Consider the following 23,381-nt stretch of genomic DNA (forward strand, 5'->3'; position numbering starts at 1 on the left):
ACTTCTGTAATAAATGATATTAACTTATTTAGTAAATATAATAGATGAAGGGTTAGAATTGATTAACAATATAATTAAAATCTTTTAAAAAATCAATTAAGATAAGCAAGTATTATTTTCTACTGCTATCCATGTTTCCAAACAATTCTCATTTATACTACTATCCATGTTTCCAAACAATTCTCATTTATACTATTATCCTAGTTTCCAAACAACTCTCAAATGTACTTCAGTTTTAATAATATAGATAGATAGATGACTAATAGAGTGAATAACCGGGTATCCGGATTAATACCGGGTCAGCTTGTATTGCTATGCTCAATTGGGCCTGGGTCAGCTTGTATGGCTTTTTTTCTTTCTAATCATATTAATGTCATTTAAAAATAATTAGAGCCAGTATACACGATTTCGACCGTAATTAAATCCATACCTCTGTCATTTTTCTTTCTTTCTTTTTTTACAATTAGTTTTGCGAAGATGACATGAACATAATTTTCAAAAAAAAAAATGACATGAACAAAAGCATGCGCAATATTTAAAAGCCAAAATAAAAATAAAAACCACAAATGTAATAAAAACGAAATATATAAACGAAACATTAGGCTTAGGCATGAGCATTTAAAAGGAATATTTTGTAAATTATTAAACCACAAGCCCAATGGGCCTTTATAGAGTGTGAATCAAATTATTTGTGAGACCAGACCTAAAAGAGTCAGTCACCGTCGTCGATTCCACGCGAATACGCCGCCGCTGCACTTCCACCGTCGCCGGTAATCTGCATTTTCTTGGGCGAAATGGAGGAAGACATGGCGAATCGTAGAGTGTCGAGTCGGACTCGTAAGGTTGCTTCGAAGATGGCGGCGGCTCTTACAAGCACCGACAATCGAACGCAGGTGCTTTGTTTGATTTCGAGAAAAAAAACACTTCAGTTGTATTTCTAATGGTTTAATTCTAGGCTGCGATTGCACGGCTGGAAGCTTTGGAGAACGATAATGGAGCTGTGGAGGTGGTTGATTTGAACGATGATGAAGAAGCCTCTCTTGATGAAGACGATGATCTCGGTGAATAATCTTATTTTCTCTCTTTGTGATCTGTAATTCAAGTTTTAATCATGTGTTTGGTTTGTTGTAGGTTACATGCAGAGGAAGCAACACAAGGGATCAAAGCGTAAAACTCGACAAGCTAAAGCTTTGGAGGCTCGTAAAGCTCCTAAGTCCTTCACTGAGCTCTTGCAGGAGGTAAACGTGATTAAAACTCTTTTGTTATTGTTTCTGCAGCTAAGCTCAGCTGATATGGTTTCTCTTTCAGGCAAATTTGGAATCTTTGCCGTCGCATGTGCCCACTTACTTGAAAGCAGCCGTGGGACCTCCGAGTTCGTCTTCTCGTCGCCATTTCTGTACAGTCTGTGGATACATTGCGGGATATAATTGCTGCTTATGTGGGATGCGGTTTTGTTCTATACGCTGTCAAAACATTCACAAGGATACTCGTTGTCAGAAGTTTGTTGCATAGGAATCGAGTAGCATTGTACGGAAACATCATCAGTCTCATTGTTTGTGTAATGAATGTGCTGTCAGATGAAATAGCACGTTTCTCTCTAAAGTGATCTTATGATTTGGAGGATCAAACGTGTGACATCTCTTGTTTGAGCGTTTCCAGTAGCATTCCTCTTAGATTCCCAGCTCTGGAGAAATTCACTAACTCTCTGTTGCGCCATGACTGTGTTTACGTACTGAATCTACTGTGCTCATAACCATTAGCATCTCTGATATTGCATTGCCCTCCATACCACAGGACATATTGCATCTACTGTGCCAGCTCCATCAATCTTATTTCATCAAACCGGCCGGTTTACACCTACCCCCAACCCGGTTAAAAACAAAAGTAAGCTACCAATGACAGTGAAGTCACAAAGATATCAATACTACACGCCCACGCCACTTTCAGACAAAACGGCCAAGTCAAAGATAGCGTCTGTCGTGAGGGGTATTCTAGTCATTGTACAAGTTTCTATCCATCCAGTCTCCTTCGGGACATCACCTCCAATGCCCACCCTCCTTATCGGTCAATCTTTGAAGGACATGAAACAAAAAGGAAAAAATATAAAATGGCAAATTGCTGGAATTTACAGTTAACCCTAAGGAAGGTAAACTATTTACGGGTTTTACCAAGTTTAACCGGAGAGAAAACCGAATCGAATTGAAATACGAACCAAAGATCATAAATTAGACTTAACCGTTCCCAATCCAACTTAAACCCTCCGATCCAATCTCGATTTTAACCATCTCGAACCCGAATCCAAATAACCACTCAATTTCGATTTAAACCAAGTCTCCCCTTTATTTCCATTTCCCCTCTCTCTCGGGATCCCCTCTCTCTCAACGGTTTCCCCCAAATTCGAAAACGTAACCCTAGAACATCCCACTCCCCTTCGATTCCTTCGATTTCCCTTCGATTATTCACCGAAAACGTGTGAATCATGGTTGAAACTAGGCTGGGTAAGAGAAAGGATAGGCCTCCTCCAACGGCTCCTCCTCCGCAAAAGAGCGGGACCTCGAAGAACTCGAAGAAGAACAAACCGAAGAAGAGTTCCAAGAAGAGAAAAACGACGGATGAGGAATCACCGGCGGTTGATTTTGTTGGAACCGTGGGAGTTGCGGAGGAGAATGAAGTAGAAGAACCGGCTAAGGATGTAGAAGATCGGGAGAAAGAGAAAGAAGAATCGGAGAAGGAGAAAGAAAGGGAAGAAGAAAATGGAGACGAAGATGAAGAGGAAGAAGAAAATAGCGATGAATCTCAAGAAGAGAAAGACGAAAATGGAGACAAAGATGAAGAGGAAGAAGGAAATAGCGATGAATCTCAAGAAGAGAAAGACGAAAATGGAGACAAAGATGAAGAGGAAGAAGGAAATAGCGATGAAGAAGTAGAGAACAAAGATGAAGAAAAAATCCAAGAGGAGGAAGACACCGGAGAAGAAGAGAACGGGACTCCCGAAGAGAACAGAGGTCAAAATGAAAATGAAAATCAAGAACAAGGAGAACCCCCATTGGAAGCGGAATTAGGAAATGTTGATGGTGATGGTGAAGGGGTTCTCGGGCAAGGAGAAGAGGTAATAAGTGTGGAACTTGAATAGGGTTTAACTAGATATACTAGGAAAGGCTCGGATAACTTAGGAGAACTATGTTTTAGTACTTGCATAACTGATGTAGAACACAATGTTACTTGCAGGAATTAGAGGCAACCGAGGCAATCAAACCGTTGAGGATGTACTTCTATGAGTCGGAGTACAAGAAACAAATAAAGCTAGCGACCAAATGTTTCGTCAAAGACGTTATGGTTACATTTGACAATCTGGAACCGCCGATGAGTGATACTGAGAGGAAGTGGTTTGAGAAGCATCCACAATTCTGTCACGTGTTCCACCTGGAGAAAGACTCAAACCACATGGTCCAAGGAATGTGGATGTTGCTATTGCGGACAGTGGATAGCTCGAAGAGGAAGGAAGTGTGGTTCATTGTGAATGGTGTTCCCATCCGCTATGGCCTGAGAGAACACGCTTTGATCTCAGGTCTTAGCTGCCGCAACTATCCACTTGGGTATAAGGAGTTTGGTGATAGAAAGTTCGTGAAGCGCCATTTCAAGAAGGGAGAATCAATAAGGCTTGAGGATGTCAAAGCGAAGCTGTTGGCTATGGGAGAACACAGAGACCGGCTGAAGATGATGGTTTTGTTCTTTTTAGGAAGTGTTATCTGTGCGCAAACGAAAGTAGGAAAAGGCGCCAGAGATGTTTTGGAATTCTTCCAAAGAGCTGTGGACGATCTCGAGTTCTGCGAAAACTTTCCATGGGGGAGGTACTCGTTTGATTACATGGTTAAGGAGATATCGCACACCATAGATCATTTTGGAGGCCGGGTTAGAGAGAAGACTTTATGGCCACTTCCAGGTTTCTGTCTGCCACTGGAGGTAAGCAATTGAAGATAATCACCTTATCATTTGTTAATTTTATTGTGTTAAGTGTTTGTACATGATTGGTATGTAGTTGCTTGCTTTTGAGGCAATTCCCAAGTTGGGATTGAAGTTCAGAAAAGAGGTTGAAGACGTCGATGTAGACTGTCCTAGGATGTGCAGATCAGTCTTTAAATCAGCAGGGATGAAAGGGTTTTCACTTTCAAAATTGAATCGGGAACTGGACAAACTGGACAAAATAACGGTATGTTTCTTCCCCTACAAACTTTGAAAATGTTGTAGCATTATACTAACATAAGATTATTTTTTGGTTTTAATTTTTTGGTATCAGTCACGGGATATCCACAGCATCCTTCCTACCAAGACAGAAGAAGAAGTAGCTCTTTTGGAAGAGATGACTGAAGAGGAGGACGACGTTGATGTCGATGATATTTCTGTTGACAGTTGGATAAAGCGTCTTGCGGAAGGACATTCAGTCTTTTTTGAAGAGATGTATGATGTAGACGTTGCTGCGCGTGATCCAAATGCACAAGAGGCTGTCGACGAAGATCAGGATGACGAAGAAGGTGGAGAGGAAGGAGGCGCAAGCCAGAAGAAGATGATGGAGGAGTTGATCAAACAAGTGAAAATGTTTGGCACTCAGCTAAAGAGAGTTAAGAAGACAATGGACAAGTTTGAGGAAAGGATGGTGGTTCCGTTTGAGGCGTTTATGAAGAAAGCTATGGATGAAGGGCAAGGAAGCAGGGAGTGAAGAACTCGGTTATGTATTTTGTAAACTCGGTTATGTATTTTGTGGGAAGTTGGACCCATTATTTTGTTGTTGTGTGGATGTTGGAAACCTATTGACTTATTAGGTATGTTGGATGGAACTTGTTCTTGTTATCATGGATGTTGCAATCTTGTTATCATGGAAGTTCTTATGATTATTTTTTGAATGTGCCTCTTAAGGAAAACTAAGAAAAGTAGGATAACTTAATGAAAACTAGGACAACTAGGAGAACTTGTAGAACTTAATGAAAACTAGGAAAACTAGAAATACTAGGAAAACTAATTCTTCAACACCACACTTAAACTAAGCATACAATTCTTCAAACTTCCTAACAATGTCATCTTCTTCATTTTCGTCATTCCCGCCCCCGCCCTTCCCTGTCTTCTTCTTCTCCAAGTGACTTTTCATTTCAGAAATGGTCTTCTGTAATTGCTCAATCACTTTATCCTTCTCCTGGATTTCATCACGGGCTTGAAGCAATGCTCTCCTTTGCCATTCTGTACCAACCTCTTCATCGAACCAAGAGAAGTAATTGCATTCATTTCCAAGCTGCAATAAGGTCAAAATTCAAACCCAATTCAAATTCAGATTCCATTATATCCAGATTCCATCATATATTCATACCTTAAAACGCGGACAGCCATAAAAGTGTCGACCAGGATTTTTCTCAGTCCAAGCTTGCCTTATTTTCGCCGGCAAGCCACAGTGACACAACCTCAGACAAGAAAATCGGCGGCGGCTCCTTTGCGATAAAGACGAACCCGAACCCGAACCCACTTCCATCTTCACTTTTTCCATCTCACTTGCTCGGCGAGGGGGGAAGAGAATTCGATTCTCAAAATAGAGAAGAGAGACGAGAGAGGGAGAGAGACACGGGGAGAGGGGGGGAAGAGGAAATGGGGGGAGAAATAGAGAGAAAGAGAGAGGGAGAGATGAAAAAGGGATAAAAAGTCAAACTGAAAGTACTTGAAAGGCTTTGGGAGGGGAGTAAATTTGTGTGGTTGAGATAATTGCCCAAAAAAAATTTGTTCATAGTTATACCCAAGATACTAGTATTCCCAACTTTGGTCATAGTTATATTTTTGTCGGTTTCTAATTTATTTAGTGTTACTAATCTATTAAAATTGGTTATCTAGTTTTACCTTCAATATTACTAGTTTAAATTGTTATATATATAGTTCCGTGCAATTATATTTAGCGAATAGATATAACTCGAAAGTTTCGTTTGTAAGATGTCTTTGGCCAACAAAGTGTTATTGGAATTACAAGGTCTCGTAAGGGATACATGAGAGTTTTTTTCCTAAATTTCAGAAATTGATAACCGAGTTTTATTATAAATATATGTTAGAGTTGCGAAAACAAATATAAAACAATGATATTCAGGTTTTGATAGAGAAAAAACTATGAGATTCGAGTTTTGATATAGATAATACTAATGTCATTACAAAACAAAGTAGATTTCAAGTTTACGCAGTTTTCCAAGTCATACAACACGATACAACACGAAATGAAACAAAGTTCAAGAGCCACAAAATCAAGTACCCAAATGCATTACTCGAAATATGCATTACTCCAAATTCATCCAAATTTAAACTCTTTTCCTTCCTTGCCGCTTGATGCGATATGGAGGTATGATCTTCACCTCCTTGATCTGATCTGGTACATTCCAAGAAGCCATGTCGGGCACAACATTAAGTGTTCTGGAATACGCCAAATGCCACATTTCCGTCCAGTAGTATTTTGAGCACAACTCATGGATATCAAGGCGCCTGCCATCAACATTCCTAGCGAAATAGATATAAGCTGCCAGTCCATGCAGACAAGGGAACTTTTCATAGTCCCACACCTTGCAAGTACAAGTTTTTCCAACCAAGGTCGCCCAAAACACCTTTCCTGCAGTGTCAGTGATCTCGTACTTAAGCTCGTAACTATCAAGTTCCCGCACAGGTAACTTATGTGCAACAGCCCATAGATCGTGCAAGTAGTTCTCAACCCGAGGCACCAGTCTTGTATTCATTGATCTAGAAACAACATCCTTCCGTTGAGTGAACCAATCAGAGAATTTCCTAATGATACAATCCAGCATTGGTATTAAGGCCCACCTTGTTGCCTCTTTAAACACGTTCTTCATTGATCCCAGAGTGTTGCTTGTATCCAAGTTGTACCTATCACGTGGGAAAAAAACCCTTGCCCATTTGTCCTTTTCAATACCACATTCCTCCACATACTTGTACGCAGCTGGACATCTTATCTTAAATGAGTCGTAAGCAGAATTGAAGTCATCAACCGTGTAATATCTGCCCAACTCCATAAGTTTTTGCCCGACTATATTCTTGTTGACGTTACAAGCATGTAATTTCACCTTTTCCTTCAAATGCCATAAACAATGACCATGGTGAGCCTGTGGAAATACGTTTCCTATGGCGAAAATCAAGCTCTGATGAAGAGTACTAATGAAAACCAGTTCAGAAGAGTCTGGTATAACACTTTTAAGCATCTCGAAAAACCAAGTCCAACTAGCAAGATTCTCACCATCTACTACTGCAAACGCAAGTGGATAACTCTGACCATTAGGATCCTGAGCTTTCGCGAAAACTAAAACACCACCGTTCTTCAGACGTATCCCCTCCACAGCTATCACCTTCCTCATAACTGCAAACCCTTCAATGCAAGCTCCCAAAGCTATGAAAAGGTACTCAAATTTACTTCTATCATCCAATTTCAAACAGGTTTTTGTCCCCGGATTCACTTGCTCTAACATGTACAAATAGCTATACAACATCTTGTAGCTCTCTTTCGGACTACCAGGTATATCTCTGACGTGATTGCTCATTGTGTCCTGCCAAAAGGAACCAAACAAAAGAAACTCACTACAATTTCCCCTACTATTATCCTGCTACAGTTTTACCAGTTATTCGAATTTTTCCTGTTTTCCTAATTCTACCAGTTGTACCCAGTTATTCAGTTTTACTACAATTTATCAAGAACAATTGAATAATCTAGGGTTTATCCCTATCCCTCAACTCCAATTCACCTACCGAAATTCATTATACCGAAATTTACCCCGAAACTAAACAAAACTTGTCACAATTACAAATCTATTAAAACCCCCAAAACCTACTTCCGAAATAATGCTCGAACAGAGCATAACTTACCGGCAGCGTTCGAGAAGCTGAGAGAGAGAGGAGTGGAGGAGGAGTGGAGGAGGAGTGGAGGAGGGGGAGAGTGGAGGAGGAGCTGCAGGAGGAGCTGTAGGTTGGGTGGTCTGGGGGGAGGGGAGTTCGGGGAGAATCGGGATTCACTTTTTTCTTTTTTTTTAGACCAAACCAACAAACATAAGAACCACTTTTAATTTTTTTTACAGACCAATCCAATTCAGATCCGACCAAACCCGAGTTATGTTGGATGCCGATTTTGGTTTGGGACATTCTTGGTTCCAATTAAAATATGTCCTTTTGGTCTTTTCACATATTCATTAATGCTTGATGGGTATAGTATATTTTATGGTGCATAGGAGATTGATTGAGGAGGAGATTGGGCATTGGAGGTGATGTCCCGTCTCCTTCTTCCTTCCTTGGAACTTTCTTCGTCTTCGATTCCTTGCTTCCCCCGTCGATCTCGCTTTGACTCAAGAAGATAAAGAAAACTCTCTACTGCTTCACACCTCTGTTCAAACATGGCAGAGAACGGCGAAGAAAAGCTACTCGCCGTCGCACGTCACATAGCCAAAACTCTCGGCCACAACGAATCAATGGCCGACGACATCCTCCAGATCTTCTCCACCTTCGACGGCAGATTCTCCCGCGAGAAGCTCTCCGAGGACCAACAACCCTCAGACGACGGATCCGGAGGAGTCGCCGCCCTCGAGCGAGCTCTCAACTCCCTAGACTCCCAGATCTCCCGCTTCGTCGCCTCCGATCAGCCAATCTGGTCCGATCCCGCCGACTCCGCCGCCTTCCTCGACGCGATCGACGAGCTCGTGAACCTCACCAGAGAGTGGAGCCACGCGTCCTCAGAAAAGCCCATCAGCGCGTGTCTCTCACGCGCCGACGACATGATGCAGCAGGCCATGTTCCGTATAGAGGAAGAGTTCAGGTCTCTCATGGACCACGGCGCCGAGTCCTTCCCGGTGAGCCACCGTTTCGACGAATCCGAGGAGGAAGACGATGTTGATGATGGAGAAGAAGACTACGACGATTCTCAGATCCCAGTCGCGCAGCCGCTAACTGACTACGACCTCATCATCGACGCGCTCTCTTCAGCAACGATCAACGATCTCCACGAGATAACTAAGCGCATGCTCGCGGCTGGATTCGACAAATCGTGCTCCCACGTGTACAGTGGGTCCCGGAGAGAGTTTCTCGAAGAGAGCATGTCGAGGTTAGGCCTCCAGAAGCTGAGCATCGAAGACGTTCATAAGATGCAGTGGCAGGAGCTCGAGGATGAGATCGACCGTTGGATCAAAGCCGCCAACGTCGCTCTCCGCATCCTGTTTCCTAGCGAGCGGCGTCTCTGCGACCGTGTCTTCTTCGGCTTCTCCTCAGCTGCTGATCTCTCCTTCATGGAGGTGTGCCGCGGGTCAACGATCCAGCTCTTGAACTTCGCTGACGCGGTTGCTATTGGAAGCAGGTCTCCGGAGAGGCTGTTTAAAGTGCTCGACGTGTTCGAGACGATGAGGGATTTGATGGTTGAGTTCGAGTCTGTGTTCTCTGATCAGTTTTGTGTAGTGCTTAGAAACGAAGCTGTGACGATTTGGAAGCGGTTGGGGGAGGCGGTTAGAGGTATATTCATGGAGCTTGAGAATCTGATCCGGAGAGATCCGGCGAAAGCTGCTGTTCCTGGGGGTGGTCTGCATCCGATCACTCGGTATGTGATGAACTACCTCCGCGCGGCGTGCAGGTCTAGGCAGACTCTGGAGCAAGTGTTTGAGGAGAGCAATGGTGTGCCGTCGAAAGACTCGACTCTGTTGACTGTACAGATGTCTTGGATCATGGAGCTTTTGGAGAGTAATCTCGAAGTGAAGTCCAAAGTGTATAAAGATCCGGCGTTGAGCTATGTGTTTCTGATGAACAACGGGAGATACATTGTTCAGAAAGTGAGAGACGGCGAGCTTGGAGTGCTTTTGGGAGAGGATTGGATTCGGAAACATAACGCTAAAGTGAAGCAATACCAGATGAGTTATCAGAGAAGCTCGTGGAATAAGATGATTGGGTTGCTGAAGGTGGACAACGCGGCGGTGGGGATGAACGGGTTAGGGAAAGCAATGAAGGAGAAGCTGAAGGAGTTTAATATGCAGTTTGATGAGGTTTGTAAGGCTCATTCGACTTGGGTTGTGTTTGACGAGCAGATGAGAGAGGAGCTGAGAACCTCGCTGGCTAGGCTGTTGTTGCCGGCGTACGGGAACTTCATAGCAAGGTTTCAGAACCTTGGAGATATAGGGAAAAACGCGGATAGGTACATCAAGTATGGTGTTGAGGACATAGAGGCGCGTGTTAACGATCTGTTCAATGGGACATCAACCGCAAGGAAATGAAGGTGCGACACGGAGAGCTCCCACTTGTAAGATGTTTGTAAACGTACCGCATGGTGATGACCAGTAGAGAGTGTCTTGCAGAGTGGATTTGTAAAATGTATGGTTTTGGACAGCTATGTTAGTGTTTGTGTTATGTTGTATTGTATTAAAAAGAAGAAATGGTCGAAGCGTATGACGTGAATCCCGATACTCCCGTAAAGACCTTTTAGCTTAAATTCTTACATTTGCTGAAGGGAGGTGGGGGCATACTTTCAGCTAGAACCGAACAAATGATCTTCGTCCAAATTGTTCATCTACATAAGTTTCAAACTTTAGGTAAAGTTTAAAAAACCAGTTGGTTAAACCAATTTGAACCATCCGGATAGAGAGTTCATCTCAGCGCCTCCCTGAAAAGATCTTGAGATCTCTCTCTTTCTACTTAGCCTCTCGAGCTTGCTCTCTATTTCACTCTCTCTCTTTGCTTCTCTTCAGTGTCTGTTTGTATACTACTTGCAAGGAGTTGGAGTCTTTTATAGAATGACTTGCAATAGAACTGGGCTTGTTATTGATCGAACCAGGTTATATACATGTCAGATTTCTGGTGGAATGAGCTGTGTAAGGTGTGTCTTTCCTTTCATTTCTTTTTTTTCTTATTTTAGTTTGTGATTTCTCATCTTGCTTTCTTATTTTAGTTTGTGATTTCTCATCTTGCTTTGACATCTAAGGGAAATCTAAAAAAATGTGTATCCCTCTTCATCTAATTCTTTGTTTTTATAAAAACTTTCAAGACTATCTTCCTATCTCTTCTTACCGCTTCTGATTATAGTGTTTTCAATTCATTGATAATATGTGTCCCTCTTCATTCTTGTCACGATTATGAGTCTGTGCCTCAGATATGTGTAAACTAATAGTTGTTATGAGTATGTTATAACTCTTCGCCAATTTATGATTATAGAGTTTTCAGTTCATTGATTTCAGGGATGGCCTGGAGCTAGAAAGATAAAAGAGAAATCAGTGGCAAATATTAATGAATCAATACATGCGATGGTAAAGACGCAAAACAAGATGGTTCAGGCTTTATGATTGTAGCATGGATTTTTAGCTTTTTGTTCTTAAACTATTTGGATTTTATTAAACTTTATGTATGGCTTTGCGTATGTTCTACTTGGAGTTGTTTCATAAAACAAATATAAAACTTTATCTTTGTTAGAAACTTGATTGTTTATAAATTTCAATGCAAATTTAAAATATATTTTAGCTTAATCTAAAATTAATATATTTTAGTTAGTTATTAATATATTTGAGTTAGTTTTTAGTAAACTCATCTAAAATTAAGACCAAAAGATGTAGATGTACTTTAACAAAGCAAACAAACAATTTCTAATTAATTTAGATGAACATTATAATTAAAATGAACAATTTCGAGCATCATCCAAATGAATTATTTAGATAGATCACATGAATATATCATTTAGATGAACTATCTAAATATATTATTTGGATGGAGATGAATGATAGTCAAACAAACAATCTCGAAATCATTAGTTTTGTATTTGGTTTGTTTTGTTAATCTGAATATTTTAAATAAATTTTTCTTAGTCAATGTATCCTCTAAATTCTTGTGGATTAATTTATTATGGTCTCACCATTGATAAGAAGCGAATTAATGCATATATATTCTTAACTCATGTAATCTATATGATACTGTTTGCGCAATACATGCACCAAAGACATCAAAAAAAGTTGGTAGAAAAGATTTCACAAAAGTGCTGATTGTATATTGGTCTAAAGTATTAATTAGAAGTAATTATTTTTCATCTTTCCAATTTTTATACTTATAATTTTGTCAAGAAGATCTTGATTGATTGTTGAGCTTGTCGAACATATTTGATTTTATACCAAGAGCTATACCAAGAGCTATAATAATAGTGACGCTTAAAAGCGCGATAAAAAGTTTGAAGAACACCCATTTGATTTGAAATATTACTAATGAATTAAAAAAATATAATAAAAAATGTGTATAAAATAGTAATTTTGAACTGCATTTATATAAATCAATCTTATACTTAGTTCAAAAGATTAGTCAATTTCGATGATGATGACTGTTTATTTTTGGTGAATCTTTTTCCATATATTAACAATTTATAGAATTATTATTATTTTTTTGTTTAATTATATTACTATCAAATCTTAATATTTGAGATATATCCATTGATACTGTTACGCAAAAAAATTTGAAATGATTTATACATTTTCAGTTTTATAGTTTAAATAAGAAGATAAGATAAAGCAAAGAAAAGATTATCTTTGATTTTGGATCTACATTAACAATTTGTATACAAAACTTTTCCACTTTCAATATATCTATCTTATAAAAACAGATTCACATTTGAAATTAACTGTGGTTATACATGGGATATTAAAGACACTGAAACTTAAAATGATGTTAGTATGCTATTAAAGCTAATTTGTTATTTGGTTCTAGATATAAAACATAAAACTTTGGAAAAAAATAATTAAAAATATTCTTAATTTTTTTCTTAAGATTTCATTTTAATAAAATCTTTCAGTATCTATTATATGTATATATATGGTTTGTATTTTATTTTTAATGTTTACTTATAATTAATTAAATAATTAATATAAAATGATAATAAATTAGTAATAAGTCAACTAAGTATATAATGAAAAATTAAAAATCTATTATATTTTAAATATAGATTTCATAAAACGAATTAACTCATTAAATAAATAATAAAAATGTTACCTTTAATTTTCATAAAAGGAATAAACTCATTAAATAAATAATAATAGGAATTATTAAATAAATAATAATAGCCATCGTGAAGTTATGCGGATGGCTGATTTTATATGTCTGTGCCTACTTTTTAAGATAAGACTTCTCTAGCTTTAGCCCCTTTCTCATTGGTTTTGGACGAGTTAATTCCACCTAAGTATACATAAATTCCAAACTAATAAGCTTCAGTAATACCATACCAACTGTAGAGCAGGGAGTCTATAGCGAGTTGCTTGTGCTTCAAGCTAACTTTACAAGCTAACTCTACAAGCTAAAGAGATGCTCTCTGCTTCTATTCAAGGGAACAACATCTCATTCTCATTGTTCTACTTAACAACATGATTATGTGATACCATGCGACCATCAAAAGAAAAGGGCAAGTGATGTTGAAGTTTTTGTTGAATCCTTGAAACAGAGAAAATAACACAAGTTCCAAAACAAAAAGAAGCAAAGCGAGTCTACGAAAACATATGACGTCTAAGAAGACTTAATAACGAGCTGGAGAATCACAAAATCAAGCAGCTTGTTGACCAGCAAGCCTCTTCTTGGCCTCCTCAATGATGGTAAGCTTAATACCTTTACCCTTGGGAAGAGACACCCACGGCTTTGTTCCTTTGCCAAGGGTGAACACATTACCCAACCTTGTCGCAAACTCATGTCCTGTAGAGTCTTGGATGTGGATTGTCTCAAAGCTTCCCTTATGCTTCTCACGGTTCTTAATCACACCAACACGCCCCCTGTTTCTTCCTCCGGTAACCATGACAACATTGCCGACATCAAACTTGATGAACTCAACAATCTTGTTCTCCTCAAGATCGAGCTTGATGGTGTCGTTAGGCTTGATGAACGGGTCAGGGTAACGGATGGTACGACCATCGTATGTGTTGAGGTAAGGAATGCCCTTCTGTCCGACCTGGATAGTTCGAACCTTGCAAAGCTTAAACTGTAAAGAGAAACCCATACATGTCAAGCATTACTCTAAATGATAATCACAAGAGAGAGAGGGAGAAAGATCTAAACCTTTGCTTCCTCATCTCTGATGGAGTGAAGACGGAAACGACCCTTGGTGTCATAGAGAAGACGGAAGTTCTCGTTAGTCTTGGGGATAGAGATAACATCCATGAAACCAGCAGGGTAGGTCTTGTCAGTCCTGACTTTGCCATCAACCTGGATATGCCTTTGCATCAAGATGGAGATGACTTCACGGTAAGTAAGAGCATACTTCAACCTGTTCCTGATGATAAGAACAAGAGGAAGGCACTCTCTAGACTTGTGTGGTCCAGAAGATGGCTTGGGGGCCTGTGTGGAACCAATACGAACATCGTTATTCAAAGCATATATATAAACAGAATAAAAAACTGAGCAAATAAAGAGAAGAGGAGAAAACATACGAAAGCACCACCAAGTTTGTCAAGCATCCAATGCTTAGGGGCATTGAGCCTCTTCAAATGCTTCTTTAAACCTCTCGCCTGTTTAGTAATCGAACATAACACATATCTTAGAGCTATACAAATGACATTTTCAGTGCAGCTACCACATCTGAGATCTAAGTAAGTCAGATCTAAGGACAATCATCGTCATGTATATTTGAAAATTATCGAATCAAATCCAATTGCTCTGAAGCTAAGCTAACGATTATCTAGCTCAGTAACACAAAGCTTCCAGCTCGATTATGAATCACTACATTAACAGCAGATAGAACGAAAGAGAGTGAGAGGAAGACGAACCATGTTTGGAGTTCGGAAGCGTAGCGCCGATCCAGACGGCTTCTCTCGTTTAGCTCTGAACGAGTGGTGAAGGTTGTGAGAGAGGAAGGGTAAAACCCTAATTCTATTTAAATACCCTCTACACTGATGTTAGGGTGTTTTGGGCTCTTAAAGATTCGGCCCATTAACTTCGTTTTTGTTAGGCCTTTTGATTAGTCCTTTTTTTTTCAATTTGCAGGAAGAACACAACTTCAAAGTATATTTACACATTTAGTTTACCAGAGATCTAAAATGTTATTTAAACAACTATATTAGTATAACAGTATGTATGAAAATATAGTTAATTAAGTTAATATAGTGTAATGGGTTTTACATTTGATTATGTAGTTAATGTTAAGCGAAGTAAGTCTCTCTATATATACTTTTATTACACTTTTCATTATCTTCCACATGATCATTCCAAGAAACAAAATTCTCACACATGTAAATCTCTGTGTATACTCCGTGTTATAGAGCTAAAGCAAAACTCACATACTAATGTCACAAAACCGTATGATAAGCTCCTACGTTGAATCAGCAAGGAGATTGACACAAGGGGCAGACTTTCTTATGAGATGTGAGGAACCACTTATCTAAACATGCTTTGTGAAACTTGTATTTGCATGTCACGCAAGCCCGCCTTGGCAGGCTGTGATTTGCTGTGTGGATCACACTGTAACATATAGGGCAGTCCTCTACTCCTTCAAATTCCTTGTCAGAGTTCCTCTTCCATATTCTTATCGCCTCTGACAGAGCCCCGTTCTGCTCCGAAACACCGCATTGAATAGAAAAGAAAACATTCAGCTACAAACTTGCCACTAAGTTGACTCAAATATGTTGAAATGATGCAGGATAACAAAGATCTACATGGCTTATAAAGTACAGTACCTGGTTACGAACAAACATTAGCATAGACATCAACCACTTCCTCTGCTTGGCGTCGCTTATTCCGATACTTTTTGTGCAGTTCACATCAACAGGCTTCAGCGGGTAAGAAACTGGAAGACGGATCACGAGATCCATCCCGGTTTCATCCTTTGTATATGTAGCTACTACTTCATTTGCCGATTTGCTTATGCTTACCGAAAAGCTCTCATCATTAAAGTCTGCCTTCTTTATCTGCAGCTCACATAAAAAACGAACGGGAATATTCGCCAATGCATTAGCAGGGTCTTCACTACAACTCTTGAGAGATAAGAACAGGGTTTATTGCACATACCTGAGACAGTTCGTTTTTGATTAAAGAAGGACTGCACCACGTTCTTGTAAATGCTTCAATCAAAGATGACGCAGATCGATCACGCATTTCGCTAAACCATTCTCTAACGTAAGCCGGAAGGACTCGTAGCATCAGACCATATATAGCCCCAGCAAGCGAGGCCATGTTTCCGGTTTCAATAGGCCAAAGTGACTTTACTGTTGACAGGGACGAACCAGTTGTAATCGCATCAGTTGCTGCAGATGCTACCACAGATAATTCAGATGGAATATCTCCATCTTTTTTCTTCAAGCTCTGTGCCATGTATTGTTCCAAAGGAATATGCTGGAAAAGACTATCTAATATCAAAGGATTTGCAGTTCTCTCTATATACTGCACCAGTCTCTCTCGTCCTTGTGTTAGTGAAGGTAAAGAGTTAACATGCGAGAGTAACAAAGACCATGCCAGGAATGTTTGCACCTGCCATTAGAAGTAGTCAATACAGTAAAAGATTTGTCTGAAGAGGGACAAAAATTGAAAAGAAAGCTTTTGAAAGTAAATCTTACCCTGTCTGGTGCAGTTAAATCTGTATCAAGGAGTTCATAATTTAACTTCTCAACCATACAAGATATTTCATCTCTTAGCTGCAGCTTTTCTTCAGATGGCAAGCCAACGTTGCTGGAGTCCTGGTCACTGAGAGACTCATCACTGGGTGACACATTCCCATCAGCAACTATGGCCAGCCTGGATATAGGTTCGGTAGACAAAACAATGTATGCAGCACGTTGCAGCGAAGGGATTGGTTTGGAGGAGAACATTATTGCATACAAAGAGCTTATGGCTCCCTTGCTTAGACCCCAAAATTCCACTGCTCTGACAGCTCTATCTCTTGCACGTGGAGAAGAGTCGACTACAAGCTGAGCCACCAACTCCCAGAACTGCAAATGATCAACTCGAAAGGAAGCAACAAGCGATGCTGCCTCTGGGGAATATGAAGCAGCGATAGCCTCAGCAGACCGGTGCAGAAGAAAAGACGGAGAACACCTTCAAGTATCCGATCTTTAACTGGGTACCATATTTCATTTGTCAAGGAATACAAATAGTCTTCATCTGGAACCGTATCTTTTACTAATTTAAGAAAGTAAAATGCTGAGAGAGCATTCTTAGCATTGTCTAAAGAAGGATCCGATATAGAAACAATATGCCCAAGTCCCTCAAGAGTATCAATCTCCTTCTCCGTGGAAGAAACACCACTAATGAAGTCATTGACGTTCTCAGAAGCTTCCTCCATCACAACTACTGCAGACTGTATCAGTCGCCTCAAATTAGAAAAGACAAAATCCCAATCTTCCTCATTAAAATCGTTTCCACAGTAGCTAACTGCAACCATTATTAGTCTTGCCAGCAGAATTTGGACAGCTGGAAGTTGGGTAACTACGCCTGATGCACCAGGAATTTGCCTTTGCTTGCGAAACAAGTCAAGCAGGAGTGTTCTCTCTTCATTGCTCACATGCCTCTTTAGTGCCTTATCTTCTTCAGCCTTTTCGCTTACGGGATAACAAGATAATACAAGCTGAAACCAATCCTGCATATCTGATAAACACAACGAAAGAACAATAAGCTACGCATGCAAAGTAAAAGCTAAAGAAAGAAACCAATCCCACATTAAATTGCTTCCTATAATGTCCATCTAATGCCAACTATAACCACTTCTCAGGTCCCTAAACCCTGATGTAAGGACCTGACAAGTGGAGCCTCAAAATTATCGGTAAGTTGATCTTGTTTCATAAGTAAATACTTGCTCTTCAGCCTAATCCTTTACTTAAGTCTAAGCAATGACAGAAAATGACAATGTGATCGCTAGGAAAGACCAAAAGGAAATTCATGAAAATTAAATGGGGACTCACCTTCCCCACGTTGCCAGAGGACTAGAGGAGGAAACGACAAAGACCTCTCCAGCCAACCTCCAAGGAAAGCTTCCAGTGGCAGCACAGTATCTTCACCGTAAAAACTAGATTTGGTCTTTTTACGTAATGGTGAAATTATTATGCTCATAATGAAAGGAATGATTCTCAAACAGTTTTTGCTCGGCTCTTCCCCGATGAAGAGTTTATCTGTGACCATTTTGAAAACAGCCATGGCTTCTTCTTCTCTCCAAAGGTCCTCCTTGAAAAGAGTGAAAATCAATGACACCAGAGCCCTCAAAAACGGTTCCTTGACGTCCTCTATCTGGTTATTCAATTCAACCCACATGTTCCCGGAGCTGTCTATCTCATCCTCTCCATGCACAAGAGCACCATTGAGTAGAATGTCAAAAATGGAGTTTAATAAACTCCCATAAGCTGGTTCACTCTTACAAAATGAGACAAGTGCTGGCAGGAAAGACGTTTGAACACTACCCCCTGGCCACTCCCACGTGCAGAGTATTTCTGCGGAAAGCCAAGCTTGAGGGGATAATCCATTATCTTTGTGGCCAACAACAAATCGGTGAATCCCCATTTTCGTGATCAGGCTGTCAATGAAAGAAACATATCTTTGACTCTTGGATGTCCTCAAATCGCACACGTGAGCAGGAACACCATGCGTATTAATGCTAGTTAGCGAGCTGGGGCTGATCCACATAGGCCATACATCACTCTCACGCAGGAGCAGTGCACAGATATCTTCTTCATCAGTTTGATCCAATGAAAGATATTCCAACACCTCGGGCATCCATGAAGCACATAGTAATGTAAGTTGACAAGGTTGCAGATCATCCTCAAGTTGGACAACTGACCTTACGGACTGAGCCAAAATCTTTGCTGAACTCTTTCTGACATCATAGTTTATAGATTTCCAGAACTGATTACTCATCTTAGAGCAAACAGCATGAACAAAACCACACACTATATTCCGATCCTTTTGCTTCTCTTTAAACTCATTCAGAGTACTGTCCACTAGTGATGATATTCTACTCTCCAAGTCAATAATAAAGACAGAAGATATAATAGTTGAAAGTAGAGTGGCATCCTGATCCAGAGCCTTTAAACTGAACAAACTACCATCAATAACTTCTGCTGCAAACTTAGTTATGGCGATCACATCGACGGAACTGCTCAAATCAAACTCTATATCAACAGCCTCAACGATAAGAGAGGAACATGTATCACTAACTGAACATAATGGTGACTGTTTGATAAAAGATAGCAGCTTTTCGAGGATCCCTCTATATATCAAGACCAACGAGCTTCTTGACACAAAAGAAATACTGCTGTCTTCCGTTGCACCACCCAGAACTGAACTGCATACAAGGAAATATAAAATAAGTACTGAGAGCAAGCAAACAAGCAGTCTTAAGACTCGGCTGAGAAGTGTAAATGCAAAATCTTGGATTGATTGTGAGCTTGAATCAAATTTGATATGAATATTAGCTTTATTTGATACTGTTTTATAGATTGAGTAACTTACCACAAGAACTGAGTAGCAGAGGTTGTAGTCACCGGGGAGGAACGTACAAGACTTATAGCAGTCGATCCTATGAGCTCATGATGCCAATGGTCTGGCTTAGAGCCTATTCTTTGACTCAACTCCAGCCCAGAACTTCTTTTTGTAATTTGATCCCTTGCCTTCTCTAAAAGCAATTCCATAGAAGCCAGCTTATCGAACCCGTGATGTTGTTGATCAAATACATAAGAAATTACATCACTCCACTGCTGAGAGAAACATTCATCATCAAGTAATGAAAGCAGGAGATCTTGTTTAGAAGCTCTAACTGCAGTCGAAGAGTCATGTCCATCCACGCACCAAGGAATAAAGATTTCTTGGAAAACTTTAATAAACTTTTCTGGGCTCATATCCCTCCCTTCTTCAACAGAGAGAAGGGTATAAGTCTCTATATCACCTACAAGTACCGGAACTATTTTTCTCGGTCCAAATATTGATACTGAAACTGACAAAAGCTTCAAACCATCTATCAATTCCTGAAAACAGAAATAAAAACTACATGAGTTACTTGCATAAAAACATCATATGGCTTAACATGACATATTTGGGTAATAGTGGACAATAACTTACAGATGATTTTATCCATGGAAAAGCCTTGGACAGCAGTGGCCCCATAAATTGATCCAAAGGCCAACTCTCACCTTCCAGACCTGAGTATCTCTCCAATAACAAGAGAAAATCAATCATTTTTCTCATGCTGCCGGTAACTGTCTCTGTATCTCCCTGCTGAAGCATATTCAAGAAGCTCTCCTGAACAGATTTAAGGAAATAAGACAGCAGGTTCTGTTCGAGTAAATTAATTCCTGAAAGAATATCTAAGATGCATCTTCCTAGCTCTTGCAGAAAATTAACTGAACCACTCATGCTTAGAGTTTCAGATGGCTTCCTCTGAATATGTGGAGTACTGTCCTTAGATAATTCAAAGAAGTTTGCCCATAGATTCTTCACAAGGACTTTATCAATTAGATCAACTTGGAGATCGTGAATGCTGGGACCATCGCAATACCTTGAAGCATTACGTAATCCCCATAGGAAACATTCAGTGGTTGCACGGAGAAGTGATAACTGATCTGCGCTTGAAGAATCACACATACTCCTCCCAGCTAGTAAGTTATTGAAAAAATTCACAAAGAACTTATCAGCTTGCACAGATTGGGTTGGCATAACTTCAAGGAACAATATCAATGCAGGGTAAGAAACCTGTGGGGATCCAAAGCACCCGTTCCTAAGAAACTGCCATAAGTGATTCAGAACAGACTTATGAACATTTAAGTAGGTCCAACTCTGAGGAAATTTTCTAGAGAACAACAAGAGAGCCTCCCACATTGATGAGTGGCAAATTGGACTAGTTTCTCGAAAAACACCAAGCAGGGCTGGTGCAAGACATCTAACGTCGCCTTCACTAAAGACTTCAGGAACATTTTTAATGAAGCTGCTCAACAAAGAATAAATTGCTGATCGGATACTAGGGCTTTCGGATTTTAGGAAGTTCAGAAAGCATTTATGGAAAGAGAACAACTTTCCAGCTGAGGAGGTTGCTACTCTCCTAGCCTTCGAGGCAAGTTTTGATTCCGCATTGACACTTTCAGAGCCAGCTTTATTGGGTTCGTGGAGCAATATATCTAGAAGTGTAGCCAACGCCCTCAGAGATGAAGACATCATCTGAAAACAACGCAAAATAAGAAATTGGGAAAAAAAATCGATAGAAGGAAAAGTTGTGCCTTAAAGTACAGATTCCCCCAGATGAAGTACCTGCTGGTACATTTCTTCTAATTCATCCGAAGCAAGTGCTTTATCAGATAAATTTTGAGGTGTAAGTCTCAGATTTTCCTCCAGATAAGCAAAAATCTCAGCTGAACACAAATTCAAGACGTCTAATCTCTTCTCCTGGGCAGGGAAAGCTGCCTGTTTAAACATTATGCAGCTAAATGAAAATCTGAAAACGGATTCTATAAAAAAAGTGCAAGTTGACCAGAACTAAATTGTCACTGGTCTAATAAGACCAAAAGAGAGTTTATAATTGAAAGAGCGGCATCTAAACCCACAGTTTAAAAAGAGAAACTTCAGAAACAAGGTGCCAACCTGCAAAGACGATTTTGCTGCTTGAGAAACTTCAGAAACCAAATCAAACTGTGAAAACCACCAGGGGCCCATTATAGACTTAAGATGGGGTGCTAAATCTCTCCTGAGTAACATGTAAGAAAATAAGAGTAAATGCAGATTACTAGTCATCCAGGGAGAAAGCATAAAAGACTAAAAGAGAAGTATCCAATGCATGCATGCTGAGACAATACCAAGGCATATTCCCTATATGAAAGTCATTCAACGTATTCAAGCTTCTGCAGCACTGAGCAACAAAAGATTCATTCCCAGAAAAAAATCATGTATTCATTCGATATAGATGTTAGGAATTCCTCAAAGCTTAACCATATCACTCACAACATAAGAAGACTACCTGACATACTAAGAAAAATTAAATGACACACTGCATACGAATGACGACGGTAAGAAAAAGGGCATGCATTAGAAAGCTGAGAACGAAAGTACAAACCCGACACCAGTGACAACATTAGTCATGACGTCATGCGTAGCTCGCCGGACATCTCTACTGTAGTCCAGTATCAACTTCTTGTACTCAAACGTCTGGACAAGTAAGACATAAAAAAAAGTCAATGAACAACCAAATGCACTGCAACGGAGGAAAAACAAGGATCAACACGCTGCAAAGCACTAGTACGTTGACAAAGAAACATACCCATTGTGGGATTAATGGCACAAGTTCTTTCCCTTTCTTCTGCTTAACCAGTTCTGACAGGGAAGTAAGAGCTTTAATCTGTTCAAACAAACAAATCACGATTAAAAAAAAAAACTCAGAAGATACTCGATTGAATAATCAAGAACGCGCGTTACCTTTGTTGTAGGGTCTTTTCTTGAGAGACGTTGCAAGTGTTGGGCCATCTCACTATCCAAATCCTACAATCCATCAACAAAGATGAGAGACCGAGGCAGAATCAAACAAAGAGGCACAAACATACCAAGAAGGGAGCAGAGTCTTCGTTTGACATAGAAGAAGCATCGAATCTAGAGCTGCCCACATAGCCGCCAAAACCTACGGCGGCGGCTGCGGACCCAGACGGCAACAGAGAAGCTGCCAAGCTGTTCACAAAGCTCAATTAGTCAAATTAGTACCAAGCCCAACGAAGCATAGACTCGAAAAAGGTAAGGCGTGGGAGAGATTGGAGGATGATTTAACCTGCTGCTTGAAGGACGAGACTTGCTCCTTGCAGCATCTCCTTTGGGTCTACCCATCTCGTTCAGAGAGAGAGAGAGAGCGAAGGATGGATGGATTTGATAGGTGTAGCAGAGAAGTAATTAGATGGAAGTTAAAGGATCGGAGGGAGAAGGCGGTGGCGGTACGGTCGTGTCGCCGTCGCAGGAGGAGCCAGAGAAGAGCTTGTCCGGTCGAGCGCGTGTTGGTTGATTAGTTGGTTTTGGTTAGCTGAGTTAGGCCCAGTTATCTACGGCCCAACTTATACTTTTAGACATAAGGGAAAAAATGGAAACGTCACGTTGCCTTTTTTAACAAATTCTATAATTTCCGATATATTTTAGGAAAATTTGGACCAATAAGAAATTAGCTACAAAAAAATTTATACTTAACTCTATAGTTATGTTATTGATATGAATACTGTAATCTGTATAAATTATACACCATATATCACAAATCTTGATGTTTAGAGTTATACTTAACTAGGAAAACAATCAAGTAATTTAAAAACGGGCAATTGTCAATAATATCACCTTTTGAAGTTTATGTCTCAAAAATAGCACTAGAAGGAGAAAGTCACAAAAATGACATTCATTAAAGGGTAAAATATCCTTAATACCCTTGGGTTAAAATTAAATAAACA

The 23,381-nt window shown here is 39.9% G+C and overlaps 6 protein-coding genes across 6 annotated transcripts; 3 read left to right on the forward strand and 3 right to left on the reverse strand.

Annotated features, from left to right (window-relative positions):
- Positions 1-291: 291 nt before the first annotated feature.
- Positions 292-1,719, forward strand: LOC103856689 (SWR1 complex subunit 6). The gene is made up of 4 exons (XM_009133803.3): positions 292-893; positions 956-1,061; positions 1,132-1,238; positions 1,309-1,719. The coding sequence occupies exons 1-4, from the start codon at positions 795-797 to the stop codon at positions 1,510-1,512; spliced, it is 516 nt and encodes a 171-aa protein (XP_009132051.2). The 5' UTR covers positions 292-794; the 3' UTR covers positions 1,513-1,719.
- Positions 1,720-1,951: 232 nt separating this feature from the next.
- On the forward strand, positions 1,952-4,894 carry LOC117132967 (uncharacterized protein At3g43530-like). Its single transcript, XM_033288647.1, has 4 exons — positions 1,952-3,109; positions 3,229-3,963; positions 4,040-4,210; positions 4,298-4,894. Exons 1-4 carry the CDS (start codon positions 2,480-2,482, stop codon positions 4,715-4,717), a joined length of 1,956 nt encoding a protein of 651 aa, XP_033144538.1. The 5' UTR covers positions 1,952-2,479; the 3' UTR covers positions 4,718-4,894.
- Positions 4,895-5,610: 716 nt separating this feature from the next.
- LOC103856911 lies at positions 5,611-8,189 on the reverse strand. Its single transcript, XM_009134033.3, has 2 exons — positions 7,891-8,189; positions 5,611-7,574 (listed from the first exon to the last, which is right to left on the reverse strand). Exons 1-2 carry the CDS (start codon positions 8,161-8,163, stop codon positions 6,324-6,326), a joined length of 1,524 nt encoding a protein of 507 aa, XP_009132281.2. The 5' UTR covers positions 8,164-8,189; the 3' UTR covers positions 5,611-6,323.
- On the forward strand, positions 8,185-10,457 carry LOC103856691 (exocyst complex component EXO70B1). The gene has a single exon (XM_009133805.2). It carries the CDS (start codon positions 8,412-8,414, stop codon positions 10,266-10,268), a length of 1,857 nt encoding a protein of 618 aa, XP_009132053.1. The 5' UTR covers positions 8,185-8,411; the 3' UTR covers positions 10,269-10,457.
- Positions 10,458-13,411: 2,954 nt separating this feature from the next.
- On the reverse strand, positions 13,412-14,896 carry LOC103856693 (40S ribosomal protein S4-2). Its single transcript, XM_009133806.3, has 4 exons — positions 14,772-14,896; positions 14,436-14,513; positions 14,065-14,343; positions 13,412-13,987 (listed from the first exon to the last, which is right to left on the reverse strand). The coding sequence occupies exons 1-4, from the start codon at positions 14,772-14,774 to the stop codon at positions 13,559-13,561; spliced, it is 789 nt and encodes a 262-aa protein (XP_009132054.2). The 5' UTR covers positions 14,775-14,896; the 3' UTR covers positions 13,412-13,558.
- Positions 14,897-15,077: 181 nt separating this feature from the next.
- Positions 15,078-23,340, reverse strand: LOC103856694 (E3 ubiquitin-protein ligase listerin-like). The gene is given in 15 exon segments (XM_009133807.3): positions 15,078-15,551; positions 15,678-15,908; positions 16,009-16,467; positions 16,554-16,999; positions 17,002-17,580; positions 17,895-19,267; positions 19,435-19,946; positions 20,041-21,132; positions 21,223-21,375; positions 21,553-21,655; positions 22,022-22,113; positions 22,226-22,303; positions 22,381-22,443; positions 22,506-22,626; positions 22,724-23,340. Coding segments are annotated over 15 exon segments (5,586 nt in total). The 5' UTR covers positions 22,780-23,340; the 3' UTR covers positions 15,078-15,323.
- Between the last annotated feature and the right edge of the window lie 41 nt (positions 23,341-23,381).

This window comes from Brassica rapa, chromosome A03 (genome assembly GCF_000309985.2).
Source record: "Brassica rapa cultivar Chiifu-401-42 chromosome A03, CAAS_Brap_v3.01, whole genome shotgun sequence".
Lineage (NCBI taxonomy): Eukaryota > Viridiplantae > Streptophyta > Magnoliopsida > Brassicales > Brassicaceae > Brassica > Brassica rapa.